This window comes from Macaca mulatta, chromosome 12, assembly GCF_049350105.2.
Source record: "Macaca mulatta isolate MMU2019108-1 chromosome 12, T2T-MMU8v2.0, whole genome shotgun sequence".
Classification (NCBI taxonomy): Eukaryota; Metazoa; Chordata; class Mammalia; order Primates; family Cercopithecidae; genus Macaca; species Macaca mulatta.
The window spans coordinates 106,904,345-106,919,450 of NC_133417.1; the positions used below are offsets into that span (position 1 = coordinate 106,904,345).

At 38.3% G+C, this 15,106-nt stretch overlaps 1 protein-coding gene across 4 annotated transcripts in view; it reads right to left on the reverse strand.

Annotated features, from left to right (window-relative positions):
• The window catches only part of ALS2 (alsin Rho guanine nucleotide exchange factor ALS2), an 81,019-nt gene that overhangs the window by 51,465 nt on the left and 14,448 nt on the right, over positions 1 to 15,106 (reverse strand). For all 4 annotated transcript variants that reach the window (XM_077957376.1, XM_015110664.3, XM_028830980.2 and 1 more), the window contains 4 exons: positions 9,788 to 10,725; positions 6,032 to 6,389; positions 3,124 to 3,292; positions 1,480 to 1,576 (listed from right to left, as the gene is read on the reverse strand). In XM_077957376.1, coding sequence (XP_077813502.1) covers positions 1,480 to 1,576; positions 3,124 to 3,292; positions 6,032 to 6,389; positions 9,788 to 10,725 — 1,562 coding nt within the window. The remainder of the gene's footprint in view (positions 1 to 1,479; positions 1,577 to 3,123; positions 3,293 to 6,031; positions 6,390 to 9,787; positions 10,726 to 15,106) is intronic.

The following is a 15,106-nucleotide window of genomic DNA, read 5'->3' on the forward strand; positions in this document are numbered from 1 at the left end:
AATCATCATGTTGACAAACATATCTTACTTTCTAATTTCCAGTTTTGATGTTATGTCCTTTTCTATGCCTAAAAGAGTCATCTTAATTTGTTCTCACACACACACACACACACACACTCACAGTTCTAGTTTTTAATGACATCATTAATACACCTAGAATTGGAATATGTATAGCCATCTTAGTTTTCTCCTACAGATATGAAGTCAGTAAACATTTACTACATTTACCGGATACTCAAGTCTTGTTTTCCCAACTGAATTGAAATCCCCACTTTTATATCTTAAATTCTCATATATACTTGAGATTATTTCTAGCCTATAGGCATATTTCTGTTGCATTGATCTGTTTAATTTTAAAATAATATAAGGATAAATCTCTCTTCCTTTTTACCTGGCTCATCTATATTTATTCTTCTAAAGTAATTTTGCGATTATTTTATCAAATTGTAAATATTATACTGGAATATTTTGGGGACTGTACTGAATTTTCACTGTGGTGATTAAGGATTCAAGAGAAAAATGACATTTTTACAACTGATGCATCTCATCCAAAAATAAAATCTCTCCCTTTACTACTGCTTTTATGACTCTTCAAAAGAGTTCTAAAGTTTGCATCATATGGGTTATATGCATTTTCTACTGATTCCTACTTCCTTAATACTTTTGGTGTAGTTGTGAGCAGAATTTCCTCGAGTATGTTTTGTTTCATTGTATATATACAATAAAGCCAGTAATTTTTATTTTGTAACTGACCTCCTTCCTAATCTCTCATTTTTAAGTTTTTTGAATGAATCATGTTAAAAACAGAAAATTCTCCTTTTTCTTTCCTAATATTGACATTTATATGGGTTATGTTAGTTTTTTGGCTAGCCTAGTATGTGAAATTTGCAATCAAATCAAATATTAAATCTTAAAAAGATAAAGGAATTGGTGAAGAACCATTGTCGAAGTATGAATGTATTTAATAATAACATTGCAGATGAGCAGTCTGAGTTTTAAAAAAAAGAGTAACTTAAAACAACTTATTTTGTGTTTATGTATATGGGTATGGTTTTTAGTAATGCTAGAGGTCACTTTCAGGTCCCACAGTTTTAAAGAAAAATGCCTTTGTTTTCTTAGAGTTTTACTATATGCTTTCTTTGTCAAGTAACAAATAAAAATTCACCAATCCCCCGGAAAATCTGGGGTTCTCTTTTTAGATGAGAACACATTATAGAAAGCTCCTAAATCAGGGAGACCAGTGTTTAAATCCAAGCTCTACTGTTACATACGTGTGACTTTAGACAAGTTACATAATTTCTCTTACTCCACTTCCCTCATCTGTAAAGTGGAAATAATACCATGCAAAATATTGGAAACCTAAATTAAGATACGGTATCACTGCCTGACATATAGCAGATACTCAACAAATGAGGGTCCAATAACGTCATGTTGGCCTTCCATAAAAATAAGGTAAGTATTTAATAGTTTGCCTCCTACCTGGGATTTTGCAGTAAGTGCAAGAGAATGGTAACCACCTGCCTCCAGATGGATTACTTCTTTGCCATCCAGGCATTTTACGCACAACGGTTGAAGCCTTAAGGAGAAACACATAGGCACACAAAGTCAAAGTATTCTCAAGCAAGAATCGTAGCCTTTCTCAAATTATAAACTACATTCATGTAAAAATAATTTTTTTTTTTTTTTTTTTTTGAGATGGAGTCTCGCTCTGTCGCCCAGGCTGGAGCGCAGTGACGCAATCTCTGCTCACTGCAAGCTCCACCTCCCGGGTTCAGGCCATTCTCCTGCCTCAGTCGCCCAGGTGCCCACCACCATGCCCGGCTAATTTTCTTTTTGTATTTTTAGTAGAGACGTGGTTTCACCGTGTTAGCCAGGATGGTCTTGATCTCCTGACCTCGTGATCTGCCTGCCTCGGCCTCCTAAAGTGTTGGGATTACAGGTGTGAGCCACCGTGCCCAGCCAAAAATAAATATTTCTAAAGAAAACATTAAAATAAACATAAATGATATATGTTCAATCTACTCCTAAGTATCATAAATAATTTTTGGAAGGTTTTAATCTTTGTCTATCAATCACTAACTAATCCCCACAATTTAGAATCTGTTAAGAATCATAAAACTACAAATGATTCTTTATAGCAGAAAGTATACTTAGGATATAATAAAAAATAACCATAGAAGGAAGGTAATTTTTAAATTAATTCCAGTTGCCTTCACTCTACTATGAATAGAGGCATTTATATTAACTCACTACTTTAGATAATCATTCCAATTACCCACTTAAAAACTTCTCAACATCTAACTTGTTAATATCATAACAGTTTCTAATAAACAAAATGCCAGTTTTACTCTAATATACATGAACAGACATAGTCTGATGTTTCAGTTATAGTTATTTTGGCAGTGGCAGAGAGACGTCTTTCAGGATAAAAAACAAACAAAAACCTGTTGGCTCTTTTCTTTCCCTATGTGACAGGTGGTGACCTTTTCATCAATTAAAAATCTGAGCCATTCCTGTCTTCCACTGAAATATAATCTTACCCCAACATCCCTTTCTGTACTCCAAGATGAACACACATCGAAGAAGATGTGGAAAAGTGCAGCATGGTACTTAAGTCTTCTACTGCTTTTTTTTTTTTTTTTGAGATAAGAATTTCGTTCTTTTACCCAGGCTGGAGTGAAGTGGTCCAATCTCAGCTTACTGCAACCTCTGCTCTTCCCAGATTCAAGCGATTCTCCTGCCTCAGCCTCCTGAGTAGCTGGGATTATAGGCGCCTGCCACCACACCCAGCTAATTTTTGTATTTTTAGCAGAGACAGGGTTTTGCCATGTTGGCCAGGCTGGTCTCGAGCTCCTGACCTCAGGTGATACACCTGCCGCGGTCTTCCAAAGCACTAAGCACTAGGATTAAAGGTGTGAGCCACCGCGCCCGCCAAGTCCTTTACTGTTAAGAACAAATTCAAGACTAAAGTGACAACTTTTTATCAGAGTTAATGGTGCATAATAATCTGAAGCTAGAAGAGCCCAGATTTCCTCTATGAGGAAAGTGAGATTTAGAGACCTTCCCAGGAGAGAGGTTATTTGTTTAAGCCAACTCCTATCAGTAAAAGGTGGTAGCACTTACCTAGGCAGAACATCGCCATGCCCCAGCTGCCCTTCCTTCCCTTTCCCCCAGGTCCACACTTCTGTTCTCAGAGAAGGCAGGAGCGCATCTGCCTCTCCACTGTATGTGGGGGTCAGAACCACTGTCCTCGTTTTCACCCGTGCAGCCTTTCTTAAGAGCCTGGGGGAAACTGAAAACCAACCAGACATGGGGTGAAGGAGTGGGAGTCCAGAGGGTAAGAAAACATATCATTCGGACAAACTTAACATTTTCAAAAACATACATCACTCGCAGTATTTTTGAAGCATATTCTAGAGGTTCTCTGTAGAAAAGCGGATCTATTAGTCAAATGAAATTGGTAAATACTCACTGCTACAATCTATCCTCCCACTACCTCCTCTGCAGAGATTCACATACACATTAGCACACACTGAAGGTGGTGACAAATCCTGTAAATAAAAGCCCTGTTTAAATATGTTTAACCCAGCTGGACTTCCAAACATTTAGCCACAGAATCCTTTTCTAACATCTAGTGGCATCCTATAGAACTTGTATTCTAAAGAATATGCTCAACAAATACTATACTAAGGCTGACAAATATTTTTCCCATTTGAAAACAAAAATTAAAGAGCCAGGCAAAGTGGCTGCGATCCTAGCTACTCGGGAGGCTGAGCTGGGAGGATTCCTTGAGCACAGGAGTTTGAGGTTATAGTGTGTTATGACTGCACCTGTGAAAACACACTGCACTACAGCCTGGGCAACATAGCGAGACATTATTATTATTTTTTTTTTTTGAGACAGTTTCACTCTTGTCATCCAGGCTGGATTGCAGTGGCAAGATCTCAGCTCACTGGAATCTCTGCTTCCTGGGTTCAAGCGATTCTCTGGCCTCAGCCTCCTGAGTAGCTGGGATTACAGGCACGCACCACCACACCCAGCTAATTTTTGTACTTTTAGTAGAGACAGGGTTTTGCCATATTGGCTAGGCTGTTCTCAAACTCCTGACCTCAAGTGATTCTCCTGCCTCGGCCTCCCAAAATGCTGGGATTACAGGTGTGAGCCACTGTGCCCGGCCCCCATCTCTTAAAACACAAAAAGCCTTTCTAAGTCAAGGTCTAAGTTCAAATATATTACAAATAATTGTAATAAAGAATTCATTTTAGCTATAAAATGTAAACATTTCTAAGGCAGGAAAAAGATTATGAAAGGGAAATACTAAAAAGGTTTTGTATTTGCCTATTTCAAATTATTTTATAGAGATGTTAAAAAATGTTTTAAAAGAACACAGCCATTTTTTATCGTTATCGTGTTCAAAATTACATCAAACACATACAACACTATGTGAATAGTGTTTGATGCCCGGATAAGTTTTGAAGAAAATCATCAAATGTCACTCAGTAGAGGCTTAGTCATTAAGTCATTAACTTCTGGGCCACAAGAAAAGTGATCATCACTGCCTAACATCAACATCTTTTCTGGTAAATGTATCGTTTCTATGCATACAGAGACTTAAATAAACCTACTTGAAGATTCCTCAAGGATGCACTCCAGATAATTCTTAGAGAGGGGAAAAGAGTACATGTAAAATTTTTCTAAAGATACTTTAGGTTACTAAGTAAAATTTAACCTTAGGAGGTAAGTCTATTAGTGGGAATCATGATGTAATGACATGAAAAAAATATTCCACATTTGTAGTTCAAAGAGATTGCAAATATATTTATATACTTAAAATGGTAAAGGACACTTAAGAATAAGAAAAATTTGGGGCAAGATTTTCCTTCAGACTTAATAGAGATCACAGGTCTTCTTATACATCATATATATATAATATATATATTCAAATTAATCAAGACTTAAGTTTTATTTGTGTAGAGGAAAATCTGGTGGTAATTAGAATTAGGAGGCAGAATAAGAGTGGCACAAAGTGTTCAGTAAGTAGAGCAAGGGGAGAAACAGGTGCAGAGTAAAAAAAGGTAAGTTTTAGTACAGTCTAGATTTCCTAACTTTTGAGCTTTGCACAAAATCATGTAAACCAGGAGCTGGTCAATTATAGCCCATGGGCCAAACAGGGCCTACCATCTGCTTTTGTAAATAAAGTTTTGTTGGGATATAGCTTCACTCATTCATTACATATTGACTCTGGCTGCTTTTACATAATCACAGCGTAGCTGAGTAGTTGTCACAGAGACAGGATGGCCTACAAACCTTAAAATATTTATCTTTGGCTCTTTACAGAAAAAGTCTGCCAACTCCTGGTCTCATCAAATGCTTCTCAAACTTTAGTGTGCATACTAATCACCTGGGGGATCTTGCTCTAATGCATGTTTTGATTCAGTAAGTTGAGAGTGGAACCTGAGCATCTGCATTTCTAACAAGTTCCCAGGTGCTGCTGATGCTGCTGGTCTGCAGGCCACTCTCAACAAGCTCGAGTCCAGATGGCTGAGACTGTTGAACTGACTGAGAAAAGGAGAAGAGCCAACTGTGTAATATTCTAAAAAGTTTATTGCCTATGGTCTCAGAAAATGAAGTTTTCTCTTCTTGAAGCTTAAGAGTTCTCTCCTCTTTCAAGTCAAGTACAGTAATTCCTCACTTATCCAATGGTCACATCTGCAACCTCATCAGTGTGGAGTATAGGTCCCAATTAGGAAATAAGAAGGGTATTGTAACACTCCAGAACAATAAAATAAGATTCAAAATAAGGTTCATAAGCAGGAGCAAACACCAAGAAAAAGTTACGTTCTAACTTTTTAGTGATATCTAAAGCAGATAAACATGCAACTTTCTTTTAAAACCACCCTTAAATAAATTTTGACATTTGAATATGTCAGCTTCATAATTAGGAAAGTTTTTATCAATAATACAGCATGTGATGTCAGGAGCATCCTGGATTCCCCAAAAGTCAATTCATAAAACCTGGTTATTTCCTTACCTTGTGACAACAATCCAGGGAGGGAGAGTCTTCGACTGCTTCCCTCTGTTTCTTCTTCTCTGATATCCACAAGACTTGAACTTTTCTTTCCTTGCATTGATTCCTGTTTAACCTGTTCTTCCCTGCTATCTTTCAAACCTTCTGGGCCAATGGCACTACTGCCTGCCTGAGCTCCAGTTTCACAAGGGGTTGTACTATAAAAGTTCATAACTTTCTTCAGTGACAAGGCACCAGCTTCGTAAGTAGCAGCCACTCTCACACCAACAGCAGATGCACAAGAGACCACCAGGCTGTTTAGGGCTGAGGTGCTTGTGGTAGGTGGGCTGTGGAGATTAGGAATTGCTTCTTCTATAAGAGGCTAAAATATACACACATAAAAAATTACATAAAAATATAATCCCTTATACAATAAGCAATCAATAAAAAGAAAGTTTAATATCCATCGCTGTTTGCTTTAAGAATCTAAAATGACAGGAGAAGTTCTCTTCACCTTCAACTAAAGGTATTCTCTTCTTGATCATGGAGTTAACACATTAAAAGGAAATGAGTACTCTAGTTCCTTTTCCAAAGTACTTCCTTTTGTCTGGATGTTGTATTTTTCTACGGTATTTAAAAATAAGCCTCAGCTGCTTTTATAAAATTAAATATAGTAAAAAGGTAGAGGGAAGAAAAAGCATGGAAAACACTGTCTTTAATACCATGTGCACTGTGACAGCCCTGGATGGAAGGTTGAAAAAATGCAAATTTCATTATTGATCACTTTCAGGAAAATTTATACAGACTACCACCTAGAAGTGGCAGGAAAAAAATTAGATTTTATGGAAAAAAAGCTTTCCCTGAAATGCTTTATAAATTGAAATTTAGATATAGCATATAGAGATGGAAAAATAAGTTATACCTATAACCTATCATCTCCCAAATTATGCTAAGCTTGAGTGCCTTTACTGGCTCATCAATGAGTTATTTTCTATGACCCTGGGGCTAGACAAGCTGTAGGATTACCTTTGCTCTTGCTACCACAGATGGCAAATGTGGTAGGTTAATAATTAAACATTTGGAACCAATGTTCTTAGTGTGATTCTAGAAGTGTACTAGAAAGTCAAACTAAAGTTTTCTGATATCTTAATGAAAAATCAGTAGAAATTTACTCTAAGCTATCAAACATCAATGTTCCCTAAAAAGGAAGGTCATTAAATGTACCTACCAAACACATAAAAAAGCTTTCATCTCATCAGCATAGATCATATTGAAAAATATGCTTCTTATTGTACCCAAAGATCTCAAAGGGAATATACACATTCCTTCATTTGTCCTAAATTAAAATACAAATATTGCGTGTGTGTGTGTGTGTGTGTGTGTGTGTGTATTTTAACACTGGTTTTTGACTTCTTAAAGGAAAGAATTCCTGGTACCTAGCAAAGTGCCTGACACGTAAGTACTCACCACATTTTGTTGAATTAAATGCTAAATTCAAAAGAGCTATTTACATGCAAATGAGTAGTCTGTAAATAGTCCATAAAATAAACAAATATACTTAATAAAACAAAAAATAAATACAAAGTCTATTACTTCTTTGGTGATACAGCTCCCATGATAGCTTGTTCAAAAGAATTAGTGTCACTATCTCCACTTTTTGTTCACAAAGACTCCTTACAGAAGCAGTGATGGTATTTAGAGGTAACTATTTTAGGGGGTTCTTGACCACTAGGTAGAGCAAAGTCACAAAACTCTACCTTATATAAATCTTGAACTACTGTTCTAACTGGCTCCTTCTACTTAATTATATTTAAAAATATAGTAAGTAAATAAGCCCTCCCCTACAAAAAACATAATTAGCAATTTTGATGAAATATATAATTTTAGGAATTCCAGTCAACCAATAATACTTTGGTTTATTTCCCAAGTGAGAGTGTCTCAGTTATATCTCACCAGAAGAGAAAAAACTTGCCGTAGAACACATAAATTCCTTGTGAATTAGCTGTATGATTGAGATGTTACTTACAGAGAATAAATTAAATGTAATAGAAACACACATTTATTTAATTTAAATAAATTAAATTTAATTCAGTAGAAACACACACATTGTTACTAGCATAAGTAACAAAAACTTCCAATGTTTAACAAAGTAAGTTAAAGGTAATAAGCATGTACAGTCTAGGAATTTTCTACATGCATTATTAAATTACTACTTTTGCTTTGTTCAGACTTTATAATACCTTTCTCCAAACAGCTTATCCTTGATTTTTAAAAAACTCAAATACCCACAAGTTTCAGTAAATGGATTGTGAAATAAAGACTATTTCTAAAAATACCTTCATGTTTGCATTCTGACACAGTAAACAATAAGAATTGAGAAGCAAGAGGCTATGTGGTTTCAAAAACCTAAAAAGAAACACTGCAGGGCAGATCTTTTATGATTATGATCTTTTGTTTTCTTAGAGTTTTGGTAAAGCAAAATCAAAAGGCCACACTGAGTGAAACACAGAAATAATCCTTTTTTTTTTTTTGAGATGGAGTCTCGCTCTGTTGCCCAGGCTGGAGTACAGTGGCGCAATCTTGGCTCACTGCAACGTCCGCCTCCCAGGTTCATACCATTCTCCTGCCTCAGCCTCCTGAGTAGCTAGGACTACAGGTGCCTGCCGCCCTGCCTGGCTAATTTTTTGTATTTTTAGTAGAGACGGGGTTTCACCGTGTTAGCCAGGATGGTCTCGATCTCCTGACCTCACGATCTGCCCGCCTTGGTCTCCCAAAGTGCTGGGATTACAGGCCAGAAATAATCCTTTTAAAACAATTTATTTTAAGCGGGAACTCAAGCTTTACCATGTGCTACTGATAAACAGCTTTTGTTCACTCTACCATTAATCTTCAAAATGAAAATAGTTTTAATAAGATACATAAAGTAGGCTGGGTATGATGGTTCCGCCTGTAATCTCAACACTTTGGAAGGTTGAGGTGGGAGGATTGCTTAAGCTCAGGAGTTTGAGATGAGCCTGGGCAACAAAGGTCAACCTCCTCTCTACTTAAAAATAAAATAAAATCAGCAGGTGTGGTGGCACGTGTGTAGTCCCAGCTACTTGGAAGGCTGAACTGGGAGGATCGCTTGAGCCTGGTAGATCAAGGCCGCAGTGAGCCACAATCGCACTACTGCACTCCAGCCTGGGTGACAGAGCAAGACCCCATCTCAAAAACAAACAAACAAAAAGATAAAATATTAGCCAGCTCTTCAAATAAAGCCTAGTAAGGACAACAGCTATAACTGAAAAAAACGGAAACATGTAATTGCCTGTAAGTTTTAAATCTGCCTACAACTGAAGGATCTGCCACAAAGCAACCTTCCCTGTTAAAGAAGGAAAGAACTTTTCTCTACAGAATTCTGAACAGTGTTACAAATACAAGTAAGAAGAATGTTTGTGAATGTATAGTTATATAAAAGTATTCAGGGCCTACCAACATTCAGTACCTTAGCCATAGAAAAAAAGTACTAGCAAGAAAAACAAAATGAAATGTTCCTACTTACAAAACAAGCCCAACATGATACCTTTCAATATCATAAAGGCCTAGAACTTAAACATAAAGAGTCATTTTGGATTAATCCAGGTTCTTTCCTTTATCTAGGCTTGCCTGATAAAACAAAATTATAGTCAAACTCAAAAAACAAAAAATGCTACCAAGCCTCACTCATTTTAAAGTTTCTAAAGAAAAGCTCACACAGTTCAACTCTAGAAACACTTTTATTTTATAAAATTTAGCAGGTACCTGAGATGGCACTGGCTTTTCACCATGCTCTGAGTCCTCTCTTACTGAATGATCTGACAGTTTCCGCAGGTATTCACTGACTGCTTGGGTGTCAGGGTATGATGGCACATTTCTGGCAGAAGAAATTTCAGTTGTTCCCATGACGTTTTGTTGAGAGGATACGGCATCGCTGCTTGTGGTCTGAGCACTGACTGCATTCAGTTCAGTAGCAACAGACTGATCACTGGCTACAAGAGTGTTCTCAAATACTTCTTCCTGCCTGTCAAGGGTTTCAGTGGAGGGGCTGAGAGCAGTGCTGGGATGGTTTTCTGCCTGAGATTCTGTCAGTGTCACACCTAATGGGCAACAATGACTGTCTGATATAATCACATGGTCTTCTTTGTCAGTCATAGTAATCAAGAGCTGGCTGCACTGGTTGCATCGTTCTGGGACTGGCTTCAGATCTTGGGAAGGGAGGCATTGTACAAGGGCTAAGCTGTGGAAAGCACCACAGGCAACTTGAAGCACCACTCGCCCAGCAAGATGTTCTACCTTTTGCGGCTTTGTCACTGGGAAGGCAGTGGTAATGAGACCCAACTGACAACCGGTACCCCATGCCCAAATCTCTCTGCTTATTGACAATGCCAGAGTGTGTTCCTCGCCACATGCCAACTGTAAAATCCTGACTGCTAACAAAGGGCTGGCCTCAGAATCAGCAATGCTGACAGGGTTCGGTTCCGGCACATACTGCTGGTTGGCTACTGCACACTGGCCAGCAGAATTCTCTCCCCACATGTATGCGACACCATTGTCTGTCACTGCTCCACTATGGAAGCTTCCTGTTGCCACAGTAACAACATATTGCCCAACCAGGGCATTTTCTAGAATGGGGCTACTTGGACAAATCTCTGCTGGTCCACTTCTCCAGGGAAGGGTCCCAAAGCTGTAGACCTCACCATCTGAAGTTTCAAAAAAAGGAAAAAGAAAAAAAAAAAGGGTTAGTGAATTAACTAAAAATTTTAACAGTAAACTTTTAGTGCCCTCTAGATTTAACCAAATTGGACTTTCTTTTTAAATTTTCCAAAGCAGTTGTAGAAATCTGGTTCAAGCACACAGTATTTAACATTAATTCATCTTTTTAAAAATGACTCATTTTAATATTCTGCACTATGGTGAGAATTTCTACAAATTGTAGGAGGCTACTCCTTTCCTTCAGCCTCATCCTACAAACTCCTCACATCAATCCACTACTAATGGCCACCATCACAGGCTATTACAGAAGCAGATTCCAAGTGTTCAAAGGCAAAATAAACAATGATGTTAAAATAAAATAAGCAAAAACTAAGACAAAACAGACACATTCACTAATATCTACAAGTCATTACTAGTAAACAAGTTGGAACAGCAGAAAATTATGCAATGGCTTAAAAATATTAGAGATTCATTTTGGCCAAAACTAAGAAATTAATTTCATGCCTCTAGGCTGTACAGAAAGCACCAGTTCTTAACAAGACATGGTTGTCTTCACATTGTACGGCACGTTATGTACAGTTTTGAGATGTTACATAAATATACAGGTTGAGTATCATTTATCCAAAACGCTTGGGAGCAGAGGGATTTTGGATTTCAGGTCCAGGTTTTGGAATATTTGCCTTATACTTACTGACTGAGCATCCCAAATCTGAAATGTTCCAATGAGCATTTCCTTTGAGCATCATCACATCAGTGCTCAGAAAGTTCTGGATTTTGGATCATTTTAGATGTCAGATTTTTTAATGTGGGATGCTCACCCTGGACTTTTTGTACTAGATACTAGCTAGTCTTTCTGAGGTGAGATTTGTTTAAAAAGCAAATCAGCTTCTTCTCCAAAAAAAACATCAAATGGCAGATGATGCCAGTGCAGCGGGAGGGCCTGGAGGCCTCAGGGAACCTGGGATGGGGAACCACAGCGACTTCCTTGGAGGCTTGGGCAGCAGCATCTGGGGCCAGGGTCAGGGCCACAGAGCTCAAAGAGGCAAGGCCAAGGATAAGGAATGGACACCCACCACTAAGCTGCGCTGCCTGGTCAAGGACATGAAGATCAAGTCCCTGGTGGAAATCTATCTCTTCTCCCTGCCCATCAAGGAGTCTGAGATCATTGACTTTTTCCTGGGGACCTCTCTCAAGGATGAGGTTTTGAAGGTTACGCCGGTGCAGAAACAGACATGCACCGGCCAACACACCAGGTTCCAGGTGTTTGTTGCCACTGGGGACTACAATGGCCACTTGCTCCAAGGAGGTGGCCACTGCCATCCAAGGGACTATCATCCTGGCCAAGCTCTCCACTGTCCCTGTGCATAGATGCTACTGGGGGAACAAGATCAGCAAGCACCATGTGGTCCCTTACAAGGTGACAGGCTGCTGTGGTTCTGTGCTGGTGCGCCTCATCCCTGCACCCAGAGGCACTGGCATCCTCCTAGCCCTGGTGCCCAACAAGCTGCTGATGATGGCCAGTATCAATGACTGCTACTCCTCAGCCAGGGTCTGCACTGCCACCCTGGCCAACTTCACCAAGCCCACCTATGATGCCATCTCCAAGACCTACAGCTAACTGGCCCCCAACCTCTGGAAGGAGACTGTATTCACCAAGTCTCCCTCTCAGGAATTCACTGGCCACCTTGTCAAGACCCACACCAGAGTCTCTGGGCAGAGGATCCAGGCTCCAGCTGTGGCTACAACACAGGGTTTTTATACAAGAAAAATAAAGTGAATTAAGCCTAAAAAATATTTAAAATAAAAAGCAAATCATAACAGAACAAAGCAAAAAAGCAAATGAACCTGTCAGCAGAATAACCAGCTAGCTTTAGAATTAATGAAGACACCAGTGAGTTGGGTATATAAATAACTTATGTATATCCAGGTATGCTACCAAGTCTTAATTTTACTGTAGTATTGTGGGAATTTGGGAGCAGGTGCACATAATCTACGCTGGCTAAAAATTCAGTGAAACAAAGACTTGGCTATGGGTTTTGAAAAATACTGAACCAAGCCCACTATCCTTTCTTTTCCATATGACCAGAGACTTATGATTTTTTTTTAATTAATGAAGAAATAAGCATTATTTTTTTCTCATAAGGCAGCAATTGAGTTGATGATGAAAACATGCAAACTTTATCTCTGACCTATTATACATGGTCACGTATACACTCAAGTTAACTCATCACATCTATATAAGTAAGGACTCAATAGTGGCTAGAGGGAAGATATGTGCATTTATTAGGAAATGTAGAGTCTGGATCAAGATGAGAAAATAAGCTCACTGGTTAAGTTCTTTTAAACTTTGTTTCCTAATACAACAATATACTTGAAAAAGCTCACCAAGTCTTTCAATTAACATTATTGCACTAGAAAGAGCAATACTGCAACCAAACGGATATTCAGATTCCCCTCCTTAAAAAAACAAAAACCAAAAACTGGAGCATATAAAAAATAGTGAAACAGGCCAGGCGCGGTGGCTCATGCCTGTAATCCCAGCACTTTGGGAGGCCGAGGCAGGCAAATCACAAGGTCAGGAGTTTCAGACCAGCCTGGTCAATATGGTGAAACCCCGTCTCTACTAAAAATACAAAAAAAAAATTAGCTGGGCGTGCTGGCGCTCGCCTGTAGCCCCAGCTGCTCAGGAGGCTGAGGCAGAAGAATCGCTTAAACCTGGGAGGCAGAGGTTGCAGTGAGCCGAGATTGTGCCACCGCACTCCAGCCAGGGCAACAGAGCAAGACTCCGTCTCAAAAAAAAAAAAAAAAAAGTGAATCAATGAAGTATCTTCATGAATTATGAGCTAATGGTCATATTTAACAGAGATGGAGAACCTTGAAAATTTCTAGCACTCAACCATTTCCTCAGCTGAAAAAGATAGCACTGGAGATCTGTATGCAATTTCAAACACACGCTTGTATTAGATGTTTTTTTTGGTAACTGTGTCACACTAATACCAGGACACTGCTTAAACAATGATAGGCTATGTAAATATTTTTGAAAAGTTTTCCTTCAGTTGTCCTAGCCTTGAAGGTATGATTCTAAAGATACCATGTTTATAGTTGAATAACTTTTTTTTTTGAGACAGGATCTTACTTTGTCACCTAGGCTAGAGTGCAGTGGCATAATCACAGTTCACTGCATGCAGCTTTGGTCTCCCAGACTCAAGCTATCCTCCTGCCTCAGACTCTGAAGTATCTGGAACTACAGGTGTGTGCCTCCATGCCTGGCTTATTTTTAAAATATTTCCTGTAGAGACACGGTCTCCCTATGTTGCCCAGGCTGATCTTGAGCCCCTGGGCTCAAGGGATCCTTCTGCCTTGGCCTCCCAAAGTGTTGGGATTACAGGTGTGGGCAATTGTGCCCAGCCGGTTTCACTATCTTAATGAAAATATTCCAAATATATTATTGAAAACAATAGAATTCCACTTATATTTGCTTGAGAACTACATATTTTAAATTTCACAGGACAGGTATTGAATCTAGTTCACATTTTTAAAGTAAGATTGTTTTTAAAGTCCTGAATCATATAATAACATTATAATAAAACTGATATAAGACAAACTAAAAAGAAATCCATGTTTATCCCATACAACCACCAGGACCAGACTTAATCCTTGTTTCCTAGAATTTGTCTTCCTTTAGTTCCTAGAAAGAAAATACCAAATCATTATTTAATATCTCAATAAATGCTTGCACAGCAGAAATGTATAAATTAGTGAAGTAGATGGCAATCGGTGCCCAAATCAAATCTGCCGAGTTGATAAAGCACCATTAAGATTAAAGGTAACTCTAAAATTATAGCACGTTTCTGTAATAGACTCATAGATTTTATAATATGTCTTGTGAATTGCTATTTATGTCTGAAAAAAAAAATTATACTGCGAAAGTTTAGCCAAGTGGCTTTAAAAGCCAGCTTTGAAATCAGACTGAGTTCCAGTCCTGACTCTGACACTTCGATAGCTGTGTGTGCTTGGGAAAATGTAATCTCCCTGACTTTCAGTTTCCTTATCTGTGAATAATAATAGAAGCCACCTCACAAGGTAGTAGTGCAGATTCAGTGAGATAACACATGGAAAGGGCTTAGTATAGTATCTGGCACACAACTGCTTAACAAACATTAGCTATTATTAGCATTATTATTCTGATAGACTTAATGAACAAAAGTTATAGCAAAAGAGTCTCTGAATAGGTGACCTTTTAAAAGTTAATTTTTCATTTATTTATTACTATAAAATTTTAAAACTATAGTTCTCCCGTTTATTCTAGTTAACGGTATATTTTAAATTTAAAAACTAATCTGATTTCTCATAAGGGAGTAAGAATAT